The sequence below is a fragment of the Pezoporus occidentalis genome, unplaced genomic scaffold, assembly GCF_034315485.1.
Source record: "Pezoporus occidentalis ecotype Australia unplaced genomic scaffold, CSIRO_AGI_Poc_V1 ctg57, whole genome shotgun sequence".
In the NCBI taxonomy this organism is placed as follows: domain Eukaryota; kingdom Metazoa; phylum Chordata; class Aves; order Psittaciformes; family Psittacidae; genus Pezoporus; species Pezoporus occidentalis.
The window spans coordinates 2708966-2729250 of record NW_026915910.1 but is presented as its reverse complement, the minus strand read 5'-3'; the positions used below and the strand labels follow the sequence as shown (position 1 = coordinate 2729250).

The 20285-nt window shown below is 41.5% G+C and overlaps 1 protein-coding gene across 1 annotated transcript in view; it reads right to left on the bottom strand.

Annotated features, from left to right (window-relative positions):
* The window catches only part of ADGRF5 (adhesion G protein-coupled receptor F5), a 32340-nt gene extending 13982 nt beyond the window's left edge, over positions 1 to 18358 (bottom strand). The window contains exons 1-14 of the mRNA XM_062638457.1: positions 18214 to 18358; positions 16733 to 16863; positions 14467 to 14527; positions 13927 to 14097; positions 12542 to 12721; positions 9125 to 9252; positions 8590 to 8648; positions 7148 to 7290; positions 6139 to 6351; positions 4270 to 4503; positions 3179 to 3343; positions 2825 to 3043; positions 2356 to 2574; positions 1084 to 1236 (exon numbers count right to left, since the gene is read on the bottom strand). Coding sequence (XP_062494441.1) covers positions 1084 to 1236; positions 2356 to 2574; positions 2825 to 3043; positions 3179 to 3343; positions 4270 to 4503; positions 6139 to 6351; positions 7148 to 7290; positions 8590 to 8648; positions 9125 to 9252; positions 12542 to 12721; positions 13927 to 14097; positions 14467 to 14527; positions 16733 to 16837 — 2050 coding nt within the window. The 5' untranslated portion in view covers positions 16838 to 16863; positions 18214 to 18358. The remainder of the gene's footprint in view (positions 1 to 1083; positions 1237 to 2355; positions 2575 to 2824; positions 3044 to 3178; positions 3344 to 4269; positions 4504 to 6138; positions 6352 to 7147; positions 7291 to 8589; positions 8649 to 9124; positions 9253 to 12541; positions 12722 to 13926; positions 14098 to 14466; positions 14528 to 16732; positions 16864 to 18213) is intronic.
* Positions 18359 to 20285: the final 1927 nt, after the last annotated feature.

Genomic DNA, 20285 nt, shown 5'->3' with positions numbered 1-20285 from the left:
TTGGAATCATGAAATTGAAAATGAAATTTAATAAAGCTCCTTGGTTTTGAATACTGACTTAAACCAACAAACCAATACCCAAAGTTTTAGGATTTGTCTGTTACATTACAGGGCTAGATAGAGGTGGAGTGGGATTATATTGACCGCTATGTGAGCAGTAACTCACACAAAGTTTATTCTGCTTGTCTCTGTGCTGCTGCAGCACTAATAGGAAATTCATTAAGACTTTGAATGTGAGATCTCAACAGCTTTTGATGAACAGTGAGTCCTGCTAATTGGTTTCATTTGGTTTGTAGTATCAGTAAGTATCTGCTGCTTAAAATAAATAAAGTGCCTGCAGTGAAATCTGGCCAGATGCACTGATTCAAATTAGGCACCACTACTGTGGAAAACGCAAAAATTTCTACATTATGGGGATGTCCAACATTTCTTTCTTTCCAGTTTAGAATAGAAATGTAAATATTCAAACTCTGGTCAGAACTAAACATTGAAACTGGATTTAGCAAAGTTGAATTGTAATTATCCATGTGTTTAAAGTGGATATGCTCTCCCACAGGAGGACCTCCTGAACTAGGTGACTTCTTCCTGAGGCACCACAGTCTTTTGTCTTTGTTAAATTGTTGGAGCAAGCTGGGAGCTGCTTGACCACATTTCAAAACAGGAGATGAAGCTTGGTGATGCACACTACACCATATAGAAGTAGGAACAGGAGATCTATAACTAGAACTACAACTGTAACTATAACTACAACTATATGGATATAACTAACTATATGGATATAGATATGGATATAGATGTGTAGATACAAGAACTATAACTGCTTGGGAACATACTGGGGCCACTGTCAAATACAGTGAAGACAAAACATGTTGTCTATTTTTCTTTTTTTTTTTTTTAATTACAGCAAAATTGGTATTTTCCTCTGTATTTCAAAATTTCTCATCAAATAAGGAGACAAAAAGTCTTGGCTAACAAATCCTGCTCCTGTTAGGTGTCACCAGTGGTAAATCTGTGGCATCTGATTTAACAAAGTTATTGGGATTTCCTATTTAAAAGCTTTAAATAGTAACGTTTTTTTCTTACCAGCTATCAGGTGCAGTCTTATACTTTCACTGTTGACTTCCTGTCCAATGCGGTTAATAAACTTGCAATGTGCTCTGAGCTCTTTCGTCATGCTGCATTCTGTTTCTGTGTAATTGCACATGTAGCAAAACAAATTTCCCTTTTTCTTTTTCTCTGTATGGAAGGATTAAGATAAATTAATGCAGATTTGGGGTCAATCAGCTAGCAGACAGAAGAAAGCTTCAGCAAAACTTTCTTTTCGGTGGGTCCTAGAGAAAAAAAAACCCTTCCTTTGTGGAAAATCTTCCTTTCTGTACACTGATCTCTGTCTCTTACTTCCCATGTAATCTGGCAGCTGTTGCATGATCAGTACCTTTTCAAATCCTGCCCAAACCCTCCTTTACTGTTCAGGAACCAGAGTTTGCTTTAGAAACTCTTTTGGAGAAGTTCTTCCTGCTTCTGCTTCTACCCCAGGTGTTTCATTTAGGCTAGGATACTTTTTTGCTGCTCTCATCTGGTTCTTTGTAACTCAGGATCTGAGCCACACTTCGATTGCTTTTCACTGTGCCTGTGCTGAGGGTCAATGAGTGCAATATCTTCCAAGATCTCAGCATTTTTCTTAGCAACCAAGGGATCCCTCAGTCTCCACCTGCTTTACAGTTCAGCCTGGGCTAGTCTTCTGGGTTAGTTTAGGCGGGCCTTTGGTTTTGTTTTCAAGCTGTTTTGTAACCCACTTAAAAGCTTCTAGTCTATAAAAATGTGCCAGGGAAGCTGTAGAACTGCCCTAAATTTGAAGACATAGAAACCTAGGCTTTTGTGCTGTTAAAGATCTGTTACCTGTATCCTTGAAGAAAACAAAACAGTTCTTTGAATTGCATTCTTAATGAGTTATTCTACATTTTTCATTAATTAGTAGATCTTGTTAAGTAATGTTTCCATGACAGTCAAAAAAAGTGGCAGTGTGGAAGATAAAAGCAAATAAATGCAGTTCAGCAATTTCTAATCTGAACAATGGTGAGGATGCTCACTTCTCACTGCCTGGTAAGGCAGACCAAACATCGAATTTACCTATTTAGTATTTATCACTACAGCAATGACTTCATTTGCTCTTCTGTTAATCTCAGCCATGCTTCACAGCCATGGTAACCTAACCACTCTAAGGAGTACTTATGAGTTGTCAGAATAACAGTAAGATTGAATTGGTTACAAAGACCCAACTGAAAACAAAAAGCCAAGGGACTGGGCTGTGACACATAATGCAACTAATGATTCTGCAAGTTTATGATTTCTTACCAACTTGAAATTCATTTTGTTGGACCACAAATGTAACAGTGTAATCTTCCTTGGTGTTAGCACTTATGCAGCACTCGAGGGCTTGTTGTGTTTTGCACCTCATAGGTGTTGCAATGGGGTCTATCAGGATGTTCTGCTTCAGAGGCAAGGAAATAACCTCAATTGTCACATTGGCAGAACTCTCTGCATGCTTCTGGGACAGTGTGCAGACGTAGGTGCCTGAAAGGAGTGACACAAAAAACATGTCTCAGTCAGTGGAATTGTTTCTCAGTTTTTGCATGGTCCTGAGCCCTAAACTGATCAAGTACAGTGCTGTTGGCAGCATCATGTCTTACTGTCCTCCAGCAGTTTTAACTCCTGCTTTAATTTACTGTGGCCAGACTGCACAGTGATTTGCAGGGCTAAGGCTGCTATAAATGATACAGAGATTTCGTTGCCTTTGTAGCCAATATAAACTGTGTTCACTCACCGCTCCAGTCCTGTGTGGCAGTCTTCACTGTGAGCACAGATGTAGCTGGAAATTTGCTGGTTTTGATGCATGCATCACAGTCTACTATTTTTGTGTCATTTCCAGACTGGATTTTCCAGCTGATACTCTCATAATTGCTCACATCACTTTCACATGTTAGATTGAATGCATATCCTTCCGAAACTGCTGAGCTTACGCTTGAAGATATTGTTACATGGGCTAAGACAACACAAGACAGACATCACATTACTGAGAGTCACTTGCTATAATAAAATCCTTGCAAATGACATGTCCCAAAGAGACCACTTATGCATTACAGTGCTGGTGGTCTGTTACATGCTACCTGACTCTTACCTGTCCGGAAATATGTCACTCTGATGTTTTCACTGCGCCTGGCACCATATCCAGTCTGTAGCTCACACGTATATGTAGTCACTGTACCTGATTTTTCAGGTGGGCATAGCGACTCATTGATGTTCAGCTTGTATTCAGTGCAGTTTTCACTGAAGCTGGAGACTCCTAAAGAGAAATAAACGTTCCTTGAAGGGTTGTGGATATCAAAAAATACCCGGGCTTTGGAAACCACAAGCAATCAGTCCAGCTAAGGAAAACCTCATGGCTTTATATGATGGCATGGCACTTTTAACACATCATTGCTGAAGTTTGTTCACATTTTTTACTCGCTTTTTCACAGTGGTATTCCAAAGGTCTAATTGTCTGCACAGTGCTGGGCACCTACTGCCCAAATCAGTCTAAAAGCATCAACATTACTTTGCTAGCTCAGGATAAGCCAAAATTAAGAATATTCTGGTTTGGCCTAACCTCATTATCTGAGATATTTAAGATGAGTATCTCTTTGCAATACATTTACTTGGTGCTTTATTAACTCTTTGTATTTACATTATGAGCAAACCCTTGTGGAATGTTACTGGCATGTGATAAATCACAGCTACAGGTGGAGAGGGAAACTGTGCACTCAGTATTAAGCTATGCTGCAGCTGGTTTAAAGTGTACCACCTGTCTCTCTTGGTTGCCAGATCTTGGTATATGGTATTCAGAGGCTTTTCATTCCCCAAGGATGATTCTGGAGATAGCAGAAGAGACTGATGCGCTCATCCTTGCTCTCAAAACTAGACAATACCGAAATAAAGTTTTTGGGAAAAGTTGGTGTGATGCTTCTCCAGGCAGCTGTTTCCATCCAGGATGGCACAGTTTAAAGCATTAATGTCTGCACAGTACATGGAGATGCCCAGAATCCCGCTGGCTCTGGCACAACACATATGGAGTCTGTACCATGCTGTCCGTCCATCATCCTCCTGCCCCCCAACTTTGGAGCATACTCTGTATTCATTCTAGTACTTGGCTTTTGGGGTGGCCAATTAGGAGGAGATCTCTGAAGAACAAACAAACCCAGCAGGTGGAAGACAACTGTTTGTTAAACTTACCTGTAATATTGATTGCTCCGTTCACTTCCCAGTGACCAGTAAGTGATGGTAAGTGTTTGTCAATACAACAGGACAGCAGAAGACCATTTGCCTGCATTTCAGGACTGTTGCATGTAACATTGATGTCATATAAGTTTGGAGTGATGTATAGCGGAGACACTGCTATTGTTTTTGTGGCCTTGTATATCAGTGTGTTAAACTGATCACTGTTTGTGAAAGTGCACTTATAGGAACCTGTAAAACATAAGCAATATCTTAGCATTGAGAAGATGTTTTGCTGCTTTTTCCTCTACACGTAGAATCAGGAGGTGGTAGCTACTTCTATCCCTGGTTTTCACATCTCCCTCCTCTGCAGTGGCTTTGCTACTTGCTAATTAAAGTGTACCCTCAAGTCATCTGCAGTATACTTTCTGCAGACTCCTGGTGCCAAATGTATCCAGGTTAGGCAGCTTCAGTGTTGATGGGTACCTGAGAAGAGACCAGCAGTCTGGGAGTGAAATACCTAAAATCTGGCTGAGTTGGTGTTTTGGGGATCTGTGTATTGCCTATAGTCCACACGGCAGCAATATGTCATAGTAAGAATATAGACTGTGCAAAAGGTTCCTACACAGAATGGGTGAGAGATAGGTGTCTAAGAGGGAGTCCAGAAGAGCTGGCACTCTAGGTGTAAGCACATACGCTGCTCAGAAGATATTGCCAAAGAGCATGAAGTATTTATGAGCCACGTTCTCAGGCACTTGTCCTCTGGATACAGCCAGGCTTCCTTTTGAAACTGGCAATCACAGCTCCCAACTTCTTTCATACTTTAGGTTTGTGGGTTCCCTTTCCCCATTGGGATAGCCAAGTGAGTAGGCCACTTACATTGGAGTGGAGACACCATGGTTCAGAGCATCCTTAGCCCAAAGAAGTTTGGGCCCGTGGTTCCTACTTTGTGTATGTGTGCCCAAATACTTGGTTACAGATTCCCTTTTTTTGAAGTTGAATGTAAAATTTATGGTCCAAAGAACTGAGTGGGAGCTTGAGTCAAAGCTATGATAATACATGATAATTACCCTGACAACTCCTCAGCAAAACGCCACAATTTAACGGGGTCTGATTTTCAAAAAGCCATAAACATGAACATGTAAAACTGTAACTGTGAGCTCTGATTGGTTAGGTGATGTTTGCAAAGGGGGCAAGGGCCATCGAGGACAAATTCAACCACAGCCTCAAATTAGCACACCAAGAGTGGGAAAGCCCCACAGCTGTGTAGTCACTGTTATCTCCTGTGATACGGCAGTGAAGCCTGCACTGAGAATACCCAAGCCTGTATAATCATTTCAGTCATTTCACATCTTTCTGGCAATGTCAGTCCAGTCAGTACATAATTCATTAAAAGTAAAAAAAAGCACCCCAAAACTACAAGGAACAGACATAGCAGCTTCCAGTATCTACACGGGGCCTGCAGGGATGTTGGAGAAGGACTCTTCATCAGGGACCACAGTGATAGGACAAGGGATAACAGGTTAAAACTTAAACAGGGGACGTTTAAATTGAATATAAGGAAGAAATTCTTTACCGTAAGGGTGGTGAGACACTGGAATGTGTTGCCCAGGGAAGTTGTGAATGCTCCATTCCCTGGTGGTGTTCAAGGCCAGGTTGGACAGAGCCTTGGGTGACATGGCTTAGTGTGTAGCGTCCCTGCCCATGGCAGGGGGTTGGAACTGTATGAATTTAAGGTCCTTTCCAGCCCTAACTATTCTATGATTCTATGATTCTATTTTTTACATTTCCCCTAGGAAAATGCAGTCACTGCATTCCTCTTTGCTTTTTATAGAAGTAACCACACTGGAAATTTACATCTGCTGTTTTAACAATAGAAAATCATACCAGAATCCTCCATTGTAATGCTGGCAATTTTAAGAGTTGACCTTGAGTTTTTCGTTGTAACTTTTTTCTCCATTGAATACCGCATGGAGGTTGAGATGATCTGATCGAAGTGATACCAGGTCACATTCTTAGATGTTGAATTTATCTCACAAATCAGTGTTACTGTATCCCCTTCAAAAATGTCTATAGGACTCACAATGAAGTTTGTCTGATCTGGGAAGACAAAGAGTAGCATTCTACATTATTGTCATTTCAGCTCATGTCTTTCATCTTTCATATGTCTTTCATCTCGTGGGAATCCTAGGTGCATCGCAGCTAATACACACTCAACATCAGCTGCAGGGCACTACTTCTGATAGAAGGTATGCAATTTTCCCTCAATATATTCTTCTACTATCTTTGTCAGCCAAAGATCCCAGAGAGTTTTACACAGAGGGGCAGAAATATTATCACCACCACTATTATCTAAGTAGATAAATTGGGAAAAGAAGCAACCAGGTTGAAGTAATCCTCTGAGACCAACAGACCAGTGCTCAGTGCACTGAGAATACAGCACATTTGGGCACTTGATCAGGCAACTGATTTGTAACATGCTGTCCAGCAGCAGCATGAAAAATTTCCAAGGAAGCCAGGGGGAACTTGTTCTCATGTCAACTGCAAGAGGTTTTGCTTTTGTTTGAAGATGTGGGAAGTGCTGGCAGCCTGATATGCTAAGAGCTGTCTCAGTTCTGGAGGTGAGAGCATTCAAGCTCTCTCCCATGGACGGACTGCATAAAAGTTCAGTGGAGTATCTAGAAGGATTTGGTTTTCTGTGCAAGGTATTACATGCATGGTCATCTCATGTAAGTCCTGACCTTTGGTGGTACAGGATGAAATGGAATAGCCAGAGAAGTAAACGGTTTTTAAAGGTCCAGTAACAAATAATCAACAGTATAAGGCAGCTACATGGTTCAGGCTAGAAATACTAAAGTAAAGGTTGAAGGAAAACACTGAGAGAACTTAAACTTACTAGTTATTTCTGCTGTGTACGTCGCTGGGTTTAGCTGGTATGATGAATCTAGAAATTGTGGTGTAACTTTGTTGGCATTTGCTAGCTGTTCAAAGCTTACTGTTCCTGCTTTTACTTCGTAGTTTGCAAAAACACTTCCAGGCCTGAACAGATACAAGAACAAGAGAAGCACCAGAATTAAATATCCTTGCATATTAGTGGTTTTCTATGTTGTGTTGATCCATCTTGTGTGACTAGGAAGGCTTCACAGGGCTCTCCTTTGAAGGCTCCTGATGTGACTCAAGACTTGATCTGGAATACATGAAGGTTATGCTACAGCTCTTCCCAAAGTGAGAACACTCTGTGTGAGATCTCCTTTGCCTACTGTTAATCTCCATTAAACTTCTCTTAGATACCTAAAATACAGCTACATTTACATATGTGTGGACATAAATAATATCTGTGTTACTCAGATCCAATGTTATAGCCAGAGTCAATGTACTAACTCATCTTCCTGATGATCTAGGAAATTATACTAGGTTTACTCACATCTATTTCCCCCTTTGGGTGGAATTCAGTCTTTCCCATAAAAGGCTTTGATCTAGATGGAGAACAGTTATGTTTCTTGGAATTTTGCACAGTAGTGAATTTTACCCACAATCCTATTTCTATGCTAATAGTTGACCTTTCCTTTGAAGCTTTTATACTGTTATTCAGCATGTATATACTGAGTCATAAGCCCGCAGATGGTAGCCTCGTGCCAGTGGCTCCTAAGCCAAGCACACGCACCAGGGTTAAAGCCCTTCCTGAATCTTCATTAATGAAGACAAGCCTTCCTCATAGGAGAAGAAAAACTCCTATCTTCAAACCCAGGCAGATGGAGCTCGTCTAGCCTTGTATGGTCTTCCATCTAAGAGAAGGACACTCTTACAAAACCTACGACCTGTGGACTTTGCTGTCACCGTCCTAGCTAGCTAGGCCATGGCAGTTAAACCTCAGGTGTAAAGGGTAGGGCCAGTTCTGCACAAGCTGTGCCTCACCTAAAAAATCCACTGCGCAGGCTGGAAGGGCTCACTCTCACGTGTCTGTATGGACAGGCGAGGGTCGAAACGGCAGGTGACAAGGTGCATGAGAAGCTGCAGATCCAACCTTGCATGCGGGCGAACCAGTGCATGGGTAGCTCGAGATTGCTCAGGAGATGACAGTCATGGTTGGACGCTTCCTGATTGCCTAAGCACCCTTTTTGCCAACCAGATTTGCATATCCCACATGCCTTTGGTCATCGTGCTTGTAGTAAGCATGGTTAAAGCCCTTCCCAAATCTTTGCTTGTGAAGCTAAGCCATCAATCAATCAATATACTGAGTGTGGATTCTAGCCAGAGTGAAGGTAGCTGACTGGTGTCTCATTGAGACTGGACAGAAGGATTTGTGTCTTTCATGAAAAAATATAATTGTTTACTTACCTGAAACCAGTCACTGTTGCCGATACAAAGCCTGGTAAACATCTGTAGCTAGCATTAAACTGTAAAAAAAGAAGACATATCACGACATAAGTCCTCTGTACATTGCTCTAGTCCTCTGTACATTAAAATGGGAAACTCTCCATTTTACACTGATGTAAGTGCACATAGCATATGTGATATGACAGGCCTGGTGTTTTCCCCACTTTCATGGGATAAGTTTGTGTTGATGGTTTCATTCTATGTGTGCTTGTGTGGATTTAAGCTGGGACCCATTATGTGATTTATTTTTTCATGCTTTTGATGCAAAACATTCTAAATACTTTTCTATTGACAAACATATTAAAATTAATGGAGATATTGTCATTGCCTTCCAATGGAGGTCAGCCTTTGCCCACTTTGTAGCTACCACTGCTGCATACTTGACAGCTACTCACAGACACAGTGACAGTACACCAGATTTAACAGACACTTATGGTAAATACCATATTTCTTAGAGGGCTTTCTTCCTTCAGAGATGGAAAACTAAAGTCATTACCGCTTTTTCAAGGTCAGCTTTGTATTGTTTGTATAGTTCGGAAGAAGAATCCCTGAGATCATCCTGAAAGTCTGTGTCAAGTCTGACTGACATATTCATTACAATGGGCTCTCCCATACCACATGAATCTGTAAGGAAAAACATTCAAATTAGTGTAAAAAACAAACAAAATCAATGCTTACAAAGTGATTTCTTAGCTTATTCTTCTAATTTAATCATAGAATTATAACATCATACAATGGCTTGGGTTGGAAGGGATTTTTAAAGATTATCCAGTCAAACCCTCTTGCCATGGTCAGGGACATTCATCCTGACCTTGAATACTTCCAATGACGGAGCAACCACAACTTCTCTGGGCAACCTGTTCCTGTGTCTCACTGTCATTAATGTGAAAAACTTCTTCTTTATGTTCACTCTAAACCTACCCTCTTTCAGTTTAAAACCACTGCCTCTTGTCCTGTCATTACAGGCCCTGGTAAAAACTCTTTCTGTCTTTCCTATATAGGATCATGGAATCACAGAATAGTTAGGGTTGGAAAGGACCTTAAGATTCCAACCTCCTTCCATGGGCGGGACACCTCACACTAAACCACCTCACCCAAGGCTCTGTCCAACCTGGCCTTGAACACCACCAGCGATGGAGCATTCACAACTTCCTTGGGCAACCCATTCCAGTGCCTCACCACCCTCACAGTAAAGAACTTCTTCCTTATATCCAATCTAAACTTCCCCTGTTTAAGTTTTAACACATTACCCCTTGTCTTATCACTACAGTCCCTAATGAATAGTCCCTTCCCAGCATCCTTGCAGGCCCCCTTCAGATACAGGAAGGCTGCTATGAGGTCTCCACGGAGCCTTCTCTTCTCCAGGCTGAACAGCCCCAACTTTCTCAGCCTGTCCTCTTTTGGGAGATGCTCCAGTCCCCTGATCATCCTCGTGGCCCTCCTCTGGACTTGTTCCAACAGTTACATGTCCTTTTTATGTTGAGGACACCAGAACTGCACACAATACTCCAGGTGAGGTCTGACAACAGCAGAGTAGAGGGGCAGGATCACCTCCTTCAACCTGCTGGTCACACTCCTTTTGATGCAGCCCAAGGTATGGTTGGCTTTCTGGGCTGCAAGCACACACTGAAGCCAGCTCATGTTTGCGTCCTCATCAACCAACACCCCAAGTCCTTCTCCATAGGGCTGCTCTGAATCTCTTCTCTGCCCAGCCTGTAGCTGTGCCTGGGATTGCTCCGACCCAGGTGTAGGACCTTGCACTTGTCAGGGTTAAACTTCATGAGGTTGGCATCAGCCCACCTCACAAGCATGTCGAGGTCCCTCTGGATGGCATTCCTTCCCTCCAGCATATCAGCTGAACCACACAGCTTGGTGTCATTGGCAAACTTGCTGAGGGCGCACTCAATCCCACTGTCCATGTCAGCGACGAAGATGTTAAACACAACCGGTCCCAACACCGATCCCTAAGGGACACCACTCGTTACTGTTTTCCCCCTCTAAGTATTGAAAAGCCACAATAAGTTCTCCCCAGAGCCTTCCATTCTCTCTCAGCCTGTTTCCATAGCAGAGGTGCTCCAGCCCTCTGAGTATCTTTGTAGCCTCCTCCAGACTTGCTCCAACAGTCCCACATCCCTCTTGCATTGGGGATCTGAGCTGGATGCAGGCCTGCAGGTGGGGTCTCACAAAAGCAAAGTAGAGGGGCAGGATCTCCTCCCTCTACCTGCTGGTCCTGCTTTTTCTGATGCAGCCCAGATCTGGTTGGTTTTCTTGGCTGTGAGTGCACACTGCAGGCTCATGTCCAGTTTTCACCCACCAGTATCTCAGCATGGCTGTTCTCAATCCCTTCACTCCCCAGCCTGTATTTATACTGGGGATTGTGCAGGACCTTGCTCTTGGCCTCATTGAACTTCATGAGGTTTGTACAGGCCCACTTCTCAAGTGGTCAAGGTCCCTTTGATGACATCCCTTCCCTCTTGTGAATGAAGTACACCACTCAGCTTGGTGTCATCTGCTGACCTGATGATGCTATACTCAATTCAACTGCCTATGTCGTTGAAGAATATAATAGTACAGATCTTTGAGGACATCACTTGTAACTGGCTTCAATTCGTACATTGAACCACTGACTGTAACTCTGGATGTGGCTATCTGACCAGTTTATTGTCCATCTAACATTTTATCTGTCAAACCCATCTCTCTCCAATTTATCAGCAAGAATGTTGTAAGGGATCATATCAAAGACCTTATAGACGTCTAGGTAGATTACATCTGTAGCTTTTCCCTTGTCCACTGATGCAGTTAGTCCACCCCCTAAGACCACTAGATTAGTCAGGTACAATTTTCCCTTGGTAAAGCTGTCTTAATGCTAAATCAAAATCTTACAACTGGCCAAGATTTATTTGTATAATAGGAAAGTTGGGATTCTTCTGATTTTTTATATCTAATTTAGATGCCTGGCATCTGCTAGAAATCTATGCAAAACTGTGGACACCTTCAAAAGGTGACAAACATCTATCCTACAATGGTTGAATTACTACATTGCTCTAGCTATAGAGAGCTTGCATGAATAAGTTTGATCAAATACTTATCTTTCATATACTGAAAGTTACACAGGATGAATATCCACTTATGTTTCACTGAAATTAATGTAAAAATCCTCAGTGACTTTGGAAGGGTAATATTTTGGGTGAAAACTCATCAATGGGCACAAAATAATATAAAATGCTTAGATACTGGAATTTTCTAAGTTGGGTCCACTTAAGGACATGTCCATACCATTCAGTGGAGGAGCATTGTACCAAGGGCGCTGGACTTCCAAAGGGTATGTGACTTCCACATGGAAGAGATACTAGGTGTAGTTCTGGAAGTAGTACAGCAGTGTTGAAATGAGGCTGCCCTGTGATAAAAACATTGCCTCCAAGCAGAGTTGATTAGAATGGGCATGCTGACAGCACTGGACTTCTTCCAGCTCTAGGGCTGCCTCCGGATAACTCTGCATGCTGCTCATCACAAATCAGAGGAAGAGCCTCATGGGTGTTTGTCTTGGATTGCAGAGAAGCAGAGTTCCATCACACTGCTGTCAAACCTAAGTGCCCAGTCATCAGTCAGGTTCCTAAAAGCCCATGGGCGTCTTGTCACAAGAGTCATGAAATAAAGCCAGACAAAAGATTCGTGCTGGATTTTTGCTTCCTTTTTTTGAGCACTGTGGCACACTTTGATCGCATATGTAAGTTCCTCTGTTGAAAATCTGATGAGAATGAACTTTCTTTACTTAGCAGAAGCTGGAAGTCCTGAAGAGGCAGGAGAGTGATTCCAGAAGCTGGGGCTCCAGTATGGCACTAAATATCTGCAAGTACTTGGGTCAAGGTGGACCCACATCAGAATGATGAAGTTCAGCACTCTTTCTCCTTACCTTTAGTCTGTGGCTCACAGTAAGACCCAGAGAAAGGCATTTCCTTCATGTAGCCACAGGGCAGATCAGGTGCTAGGCTGGCAGAAGGGCAGGTTATCAAGTCACCACACACTGCACTTGGCCAGGCATATCCATCTTCACAGGAACAACAGCTACTGTTCTCACCACTGGGCAGACAGACTAGTATCAGACAGAGAAATACTATGAGAATGGTAAACATAGCATTTTATATTGCATGATATATATTCACCCTGTGTACCTTTATGCCAGTGATCTCAACTAAATGTTGCCCTTCTTGTGAGTTCACTTGAATGATGCAAACTTCTGACACCTTGCAAACCTTACTATACTAATGACAACTAACCAGAAATGGGGACTAGACTGGTACAGTGGTAAGTCTGATTAATTACTTTTAAGTAATCGAATGCAGATGTAAACCCTGATCATAAAAATTTACCTGGTGTGTTGGCCAGGGTCCTGTGATAGTTTTCAGATTGGGTGTTTATGTATTGCCTAAGCTGGAAGCAAATGTCTAGGGTTTTAAGGATTTTAAGAACAGATAATGGTCATTACATGGTGACTAGTGAGTTGCTGTCTAATTCTGTCTTCTGACAGGTGCTGCATGAGAGAAGGTAACGTTATCACCAAGTCCTTTAAAGACATACATTCTCTCTAATAAAAGAAATAAAAAATAAAAATATAAACCCCAAACCACTTCACTCTCAGTTTTTCTGTACCATTGACAAAATAAGGTATTAAAGTAATTTTCACACATTGCATGTGACCCTGAAGACCTCTAGAAGATCCATTTGCCTGTTGTTTTGAGAAGAAATGAACACTTCCTTTCACTCCTTTATGGGTCAGCTCATGTAATAAAACTTGTCTGGTATCTTGTACAGTAAGAACATGGTTAGAGAGTATACCAGGGAAAGACTGCACTTCATGCAGCCTATCTTGATCAGGGTCAGAGTACAGCCTCTTACAGCAATTTATGTTTCAAATGCAAGTGGAGGGAAGTAAACAGTCTGATAACTGCAGTCGCAGCTTCCTGACACTTGAAAGTAACTCAGACTGCCTGTTAGTCAAACTGGAGCAAAATCCTTTGGCTCAGGCTTCCTCTGGCTTTGTCCTTTCCTTAGGAAAAGAAAATCATTCAGGGCTATTCCTAATGCCATTATATAAAGGGGGTGGAGAGATGCAGATAACAAAACATGCTGTTGTGAGCTTCAGTCTTCATGGGTCTTCCATACACAGCAGAGACAGTTCAGTTTTGCTGATTCCTAAGCATGATGGATGGTAAAACTGGGAGAGATCAACTACTGGCAAAAAAAAAAAGCATAATATATAAAAATAAAGCAGATCATAAAAGTAAATAACCAACCCACCTGTGGTAATGTTGATGTTTGAAACTGTCATTTCTACATTTGAAATATTTGTTGAAACTGGAAGATTAAGATTTTTGAAGTAGTCTTTGACTGGCTTCAGGAAAGATGAATCTGTAAGGCTTACTTCAATGTCAACGGTGTACTCCAGAGGGGGAAGGTCAAAAATAAGCACTGAAAGAGAAGAGAAATAGCATGAGACTAAGCTGTGTGTGAGGGAAAATCAGAAATTGATAGCTTCCATTTTGGCATTTGGGATCTTTGTTGCTTAGTGTGGCATTCTGCTTAGGAAATCTTGTTTCCTACTCAGCAGATATTTTGCACATGTTTTATCTGCTGGTTGTCTGACAAAAGACAGATTTCTTTGGTCTTTGGACAATAGGAAGCTGATGCAAATGGCATAACAGATACAGAAAAAAGCTGTCCCATCCTTTCTCTCCTTTGACTCAGTAAGTCAAGGTACCTTAAGAGGTGCTGGCCCCAATAGTGATTTCACCCTTGGCTTACTAGAATCATGTTGTTACCACATGTTTGTGTACGTACTGTTTCTCTTCTGCCTTTGCATCTCTGATTGAAAGTTTTCCTCTATTAGCTCACTGTCAATCTGTGGGGAAAAAAAAAGAGAGTGAAGCTCTGTGAAAAAACAAAATGAAGCTTTAGCTGCTGTTGTTGGCAAAGAATTGATGGAGAATGTATGTAGATAGTGTTTCTTTCCTCCACCAATCTTAGCCCCTCCTAGGTTTTCCTCTTTAAACAGAATATGTGTATCTTCCATGTAGGAAAGTAAGACACCACCTGAGGGACGTACTGAGTGTGTAGGAGTCTCTTTGTATATTTCTGCAAGGCAGTTGCCTCAGCTTACCAGGAATTCATCAGCTAAGGAGCTGATTCAGTGCTTTTAGTCCATGGCTAGCCTTGCAAACTTCTTGGGAAACCTAGCCACTCAGCCTCTGAATCCAGAACATGGACTCATGCCACCCTCTGCTTTCCTCTTTGCTCTGAGCTTCCAGCTCTGCAGCAGCAAAGCCAACCTGAGTAGGAGTAGAAAAGGGTTTGAAATGTCTTGGCTCCAGCTTAGGTGTCATGTCAGCTATTCTGTGGGCACAAGGTTGACTAGAGCAATGGTGGTATGACTGGGTTCACGCAGGGTGCAGCCAAGTGAGATGCAGACCATCTTATTTTTTTAAACATGCCCTAAAAATACACTGGCACCACAGTTAGCAAGAAAGGCTGAAGAACAAGCAAAGGCACAGGCAGGAAATTCATAGCTTTGCCAGTTTCTTGATTCCTACTGAAATCTTTATTTACAGAAAGGGTGAATAGCTTGGCAACTCTTAAGTAATCTCCTTACATAAAGGAACCATCTGTTGTGTGATTAGAGCTGGGCTTCATATTGCAGCTGTGCTGGCAGCAAAGATCCCGAAGTGCTCTGGCAGTTTTGCACTATTGGGGTGCTGCTGTTCACTTCAGAGGTTAGCTAAGAGAGTTACAGAAAGCCCGCTGTGACCCATGTCTTCCTCCAGTTTTGGACTAAGTGGTTTCTCTTTTCAGTTATTCTCCCAAACAAATGCAGGGTATTGCTACATGACTAAATAGTTCAGGTATTTCACAGCATTAAATGATGACTCATTTGCAGGTTGAAATAGGCATCAATGGTGTTGAAAAACAAGGTGTTACTCTTAATGAAAATGTCTAAGTACTGAGATGGAGACAGTTTGGAAAAACAGAGCAAATGAGATACTTGGTCACTATTATACATCTGCCAGAGAGCAGATCAGGCTGCTGGCATCAGCTGTATCTTGGCTTGCAAAAAAAAAAAGGATTGGTGGCAGAACAGCTTCAGGAGTTCCCACCTTCCTCTTCAAGTTTGCATGCCTTTTTTCAACCTGCTCAAAAACTTACACTGTGCTCTGGTCAGTCCATCAGAACTAAGGTCCCTGTTGTTTTAGGGGCTAAACACAGATGTTGGAGTCCATTTTGGCTTGGCATCTTCATAATGTAGAAGATGAAAGAAGCATTTTCTGGACCAATAGTAATTGTGATAGACCAAGAGTTGGTAGATTTGTACATTAGTTTTCCTTACCAAAGTACATTAACTTCCACTTGGTCATACCATTTTTTTCTCTGTTACTTTTTTCCTTTCCAGTTAGGGACTATTCGTACAGAAACTGTGTTAATAAAACCATATAGAGGACAAAGCACAAAATGGTTTTTCCATAGTTCACACTATTGATGAAGCAAAAACAGTATGGGAAGATTATTGAAAAAGTGGGAAAGCGAAGTGAAGTCTGACTGCAAGCACAATGCCTAAACACAGGTGTCTCAGGAGTGGCATTTTGATCATCTACTTGTCCTATTGTCAAGACAGTGGTAAAACTCCTGTCACCTACATGTAAGCACTTCCGTGCCTGAGCTAGTTTTGTTTGCACACCACCTCTAGGCAAGATTTATTTGATTTCTCTCTCTCATGGGACAGGTAAATTCCACCCAGGAGCAGTGTTTATGTAACTGTTATTTAACTCTAGGGACCGCAATTTAAATCCCTTGTGGACTAACATAAGTGAGAAACCAGTTTTGCTCAATCCCTTCTGGAGAGGAGTAAAACTGGGAAGCAAGGAGACCCCAGTTCCTGGATTTCTCCATCTCTTTTACACACTGGTTAAAAGTTTCCCCACCTGGGTTGAGTTTCCCCACCTGATCTTATACTGACTTTCTCTAAGGTTTTGTGGATAAAAAGGAGAGCTATTGTAGCTGGGTGCTACACTTAGAGACCAAATGAAAACCAATGGGGCTGGGAAACGATACTCACTACGTATCGGATGAATGGCTCAAAGTTTGAGTCTTGTGATGTCTGGCAACATGCTGTGACCAGTAGAAACAGGCAGTGGAGACCTTCAGCAATCAGGGATGGCATTTTGTCCAGTGACCTTGCTGTACAGCCTGAAAAGAAAATGAAGCAAAAACACTACGGGATTTTCAGCCGACTCACACAGTAGGAAACACCAAACACTCTACAAAACCAGTGTGTTCAGACTTTTTCAGCACCATCTGTTTGACTGCTCCATCCAGGAAGAGCATGGAGCAAGCTCTGCCACTGTCACCAGACTGTTTCCCTCATATCTCATTTTTTTCACATCAGTTGTACCTACTCAAAAAGGAGGGAGAAAGAAATCACCTGGAGAAGGCAGAGTCACAAGTAGATTAATAACAAGGACAAATGAGGTGCTAAAAATTCATCTGCCATGAGAAAAGTTGACTTTGGATCTTCCGATATTTCTCACAGTGGTACTTGGCAAATGCACAGCCAGAACATGACGGAATAGTCAGGAATGTTGCTGTGTAGGCCTGTCCTGCTGCAGCAAGGGAGAGCTTTGCTACCAGTCATGTCCCACTCTGGAGAGGGCTATAGTAATATCATGGGCTCAGCTAGAGATTTCTGTGTGTTTGTTATCCCTTGGCTAACCAGACAAACAACGAAAAGTGATATGTTCTTGAAAAAAATCCTTGCAATTATGAATTTTTAGCATATATCTCCATTAATTGCACTGAAGTTTACAAATAAATAACCTAGAATACAAGAATATTTACACACCGGAACAATAAAGCAAGAAATCAAAAATATCAGGCAACCAAAACCCAGAAAACCTCAACCTTTTCCAGCTCATTCATACCTAAGCTAATTTACTTGTGCAACAGATTGGATGATGAAACAGAAAGGGAGAGGTAAAACGTGCATGAACCCTTATTACAGGTCTTGATGCATTTCTGCAATCAGACGAAACAGAAAGGAGCTGAAGAATATGTAAACATATGCATTTTCCTATGAACATACACTTTATGATTATTCCTAAAAGCAGAGGCAAAACATACCTCTAGCACACTTTCCTAGCTCCAGAATGAACAGCTAGTAGAGAGGTACAGGAAAAGGAAGAAACCAAGTAGATTATGAGAATCATTTTAAGAAAGGAAAGCACTGAGAAAAGACTCAAGAATAGTACTGAACAGTACCTGAGTGGATAACATCAGCTTCATTAAAACAATGAGCTTTTGTACAGTTATGATCTTTCTGCATTGAAAGATCTGGCTGTGAAAGGCTGTGAATCACTAGGGGAAAGCAGAAATATCAGCACCTCCTGAGATGATAGTGAACATTGGCAATGACTGCCAATCGCCACCATGATATATATCAGAGCTGGGGCTCACAAGAAGACAGGGTGCTTCATTCTGACTTTACAGATCAGAAGAGCCCATGATGGAAAATTACAATATGAACATAACCTGAGCTCTCACCTTGTGAATGGATAGAGGACAGCAAGGAGCTTATAGCCAAGCAATATGCCTGCTGTCACTGATGCAGATATCCAGCAGGGACGTACCAGTGTTTCTCACCAAATGTGGCTCTTCAAGCAATTCATCTGCAATGAGATTTCACCTGGATACTAGTTAAAAGATAGGGGGAAAAAGCAAGAGGAAATTATTTGCTTTTCCAATAGAGAGATGTCATCACCAGAGCTCTGCAGGATCTTGTGTGTAAGCCTGCGTCTTACCCTCGGTTCCCAAGTGACTTGAAAAAGGCAGTGATAGTGATACAACACTGTGGAAAACTTTAAATGACTGAGACTAAGAAAAGCAAAGTCTGCCTGTGCAGACAGTGTTGGAATAAAAGATTACTGAGTGACTGAGTTATGAAATCCAGGGAATTTAGCACTGATAAGTATAAAGAAGAGAGAAACAATCCTGATGTTATGTATACTCTGATGGACTGATAGACTCTGAGCTGACTATTACCACTCAGAAAATGGGGTCTGAAGAAATGTCAGTGGAATTCTGAGATGCAGTTAAAGAAGGAAAATCAATTTTAAGATATTCTAAGTTAGCAAGGGGGGGGGGGGAACAAAAAAAAAGGGGGGGGAACCCCAAACCCACAAAAAAAAAACCCAAAGCAATAACCTCCTGCTAGTATCTGGACATTTGAGCTCACCCAGCATGGCTGTTCTTATGCTTCTATGCAGGGATAACCAGAAAGTAAGACATCTCGCTGATTCAGATTATCTTCCCACTCCACCCTAAAATCCATTAAAAGAAGATTTTTTCAGAATGTGTATATATATATATATGCATATATATATTAATGCACTGGATGAATGGCTGTCAGAACTGGGGGGTGGGGAGTGGTAGGGACAGAAGTAGGAAAAAGTTTCTTAACTTTTCTGGGCACGTCCAGCACTGTATCCAGCATTCCACAAAAGACACTATTTTGCTGTTTTGAAGACATTATCCACATGTGACAACCTCAAACTTGCATGGATCTGGCTAATCCCAAGACCAGGATGGATCAAAATGGACCAAGAGGGAAACATTTTCAAGTTATAAGCTGTGACACAGATCCTTGATATAGTGACATGACTTACTAGTAGAAACACTAACAAAAGAAAGATTGCTGATAGTTTTGTATATGCACGTATGCTTCCAGCATATGGTACATCAGCTTAACCTGCACAAAAAAACTTGTACTTCATGGCAGAAAGGAAAAAAAGCCATTAAACAAAATTTATGATGAGGCTACACAGCATCTGCTATGATTTTGCGTGTATCGCTTGCACTGCCCACAAACTTGCATTCATATTCAAATGTTGTGGGTCAGCCTCTATTTACAAATGCACCCTTTGTGCAACCATGTAGCTGAGACCAAACACCCTGTTAATGGAGAACTGTGCTGCTATTCAGGCTTTGATAGCTATTTAAAAGTACTCAAACCAGTATCTAGAAAGCCAGAAAACTAACAAATATCAAATTGCAAATGGGGGAAAATATCAATGCTCTTCTCAAGTAATGGCTGCTCCCCTTGTTCATTTAATTTTTCATTGAAGAAAAAGAATTGCAGTAAACTTCTCAGTGAGCAGTTTATTAAAGTATCTATCTACCTTCAGTTGGTAAAACAGAAGATATGGGGACACATTCATCATTTCTCATAAAAACTGTCTCCTGGGAGGCAATAAACACCTTCCACTTATTAAGACCCAATATGCTACAGAAACCCAGGTTTGCTACCAAATCGCATCTCCACGGCATTCAGGCTAAAAAATGTTTAAAGTTAACTTTAAAGTGCAGAAGATTCCTAGAGGTAAATAGCAACTTGTCATTTTAACCCAGGAGAGAGGTGATCTACATGACCTTCTCTTTACTTTTTCTGTAAGTTTCTTTTTTTCCATGAATGTTGAAAAATAATTACACCCTCTTATAAATCACAATAGAAACCATCACATATCTTTTAGAAAATAAAAATGTTACCTGGAGATATAATCTGTTTTACCTTCTCACGTGATTCAAGTTGAAGACCTTCTAATTACATCCGTCTTAAA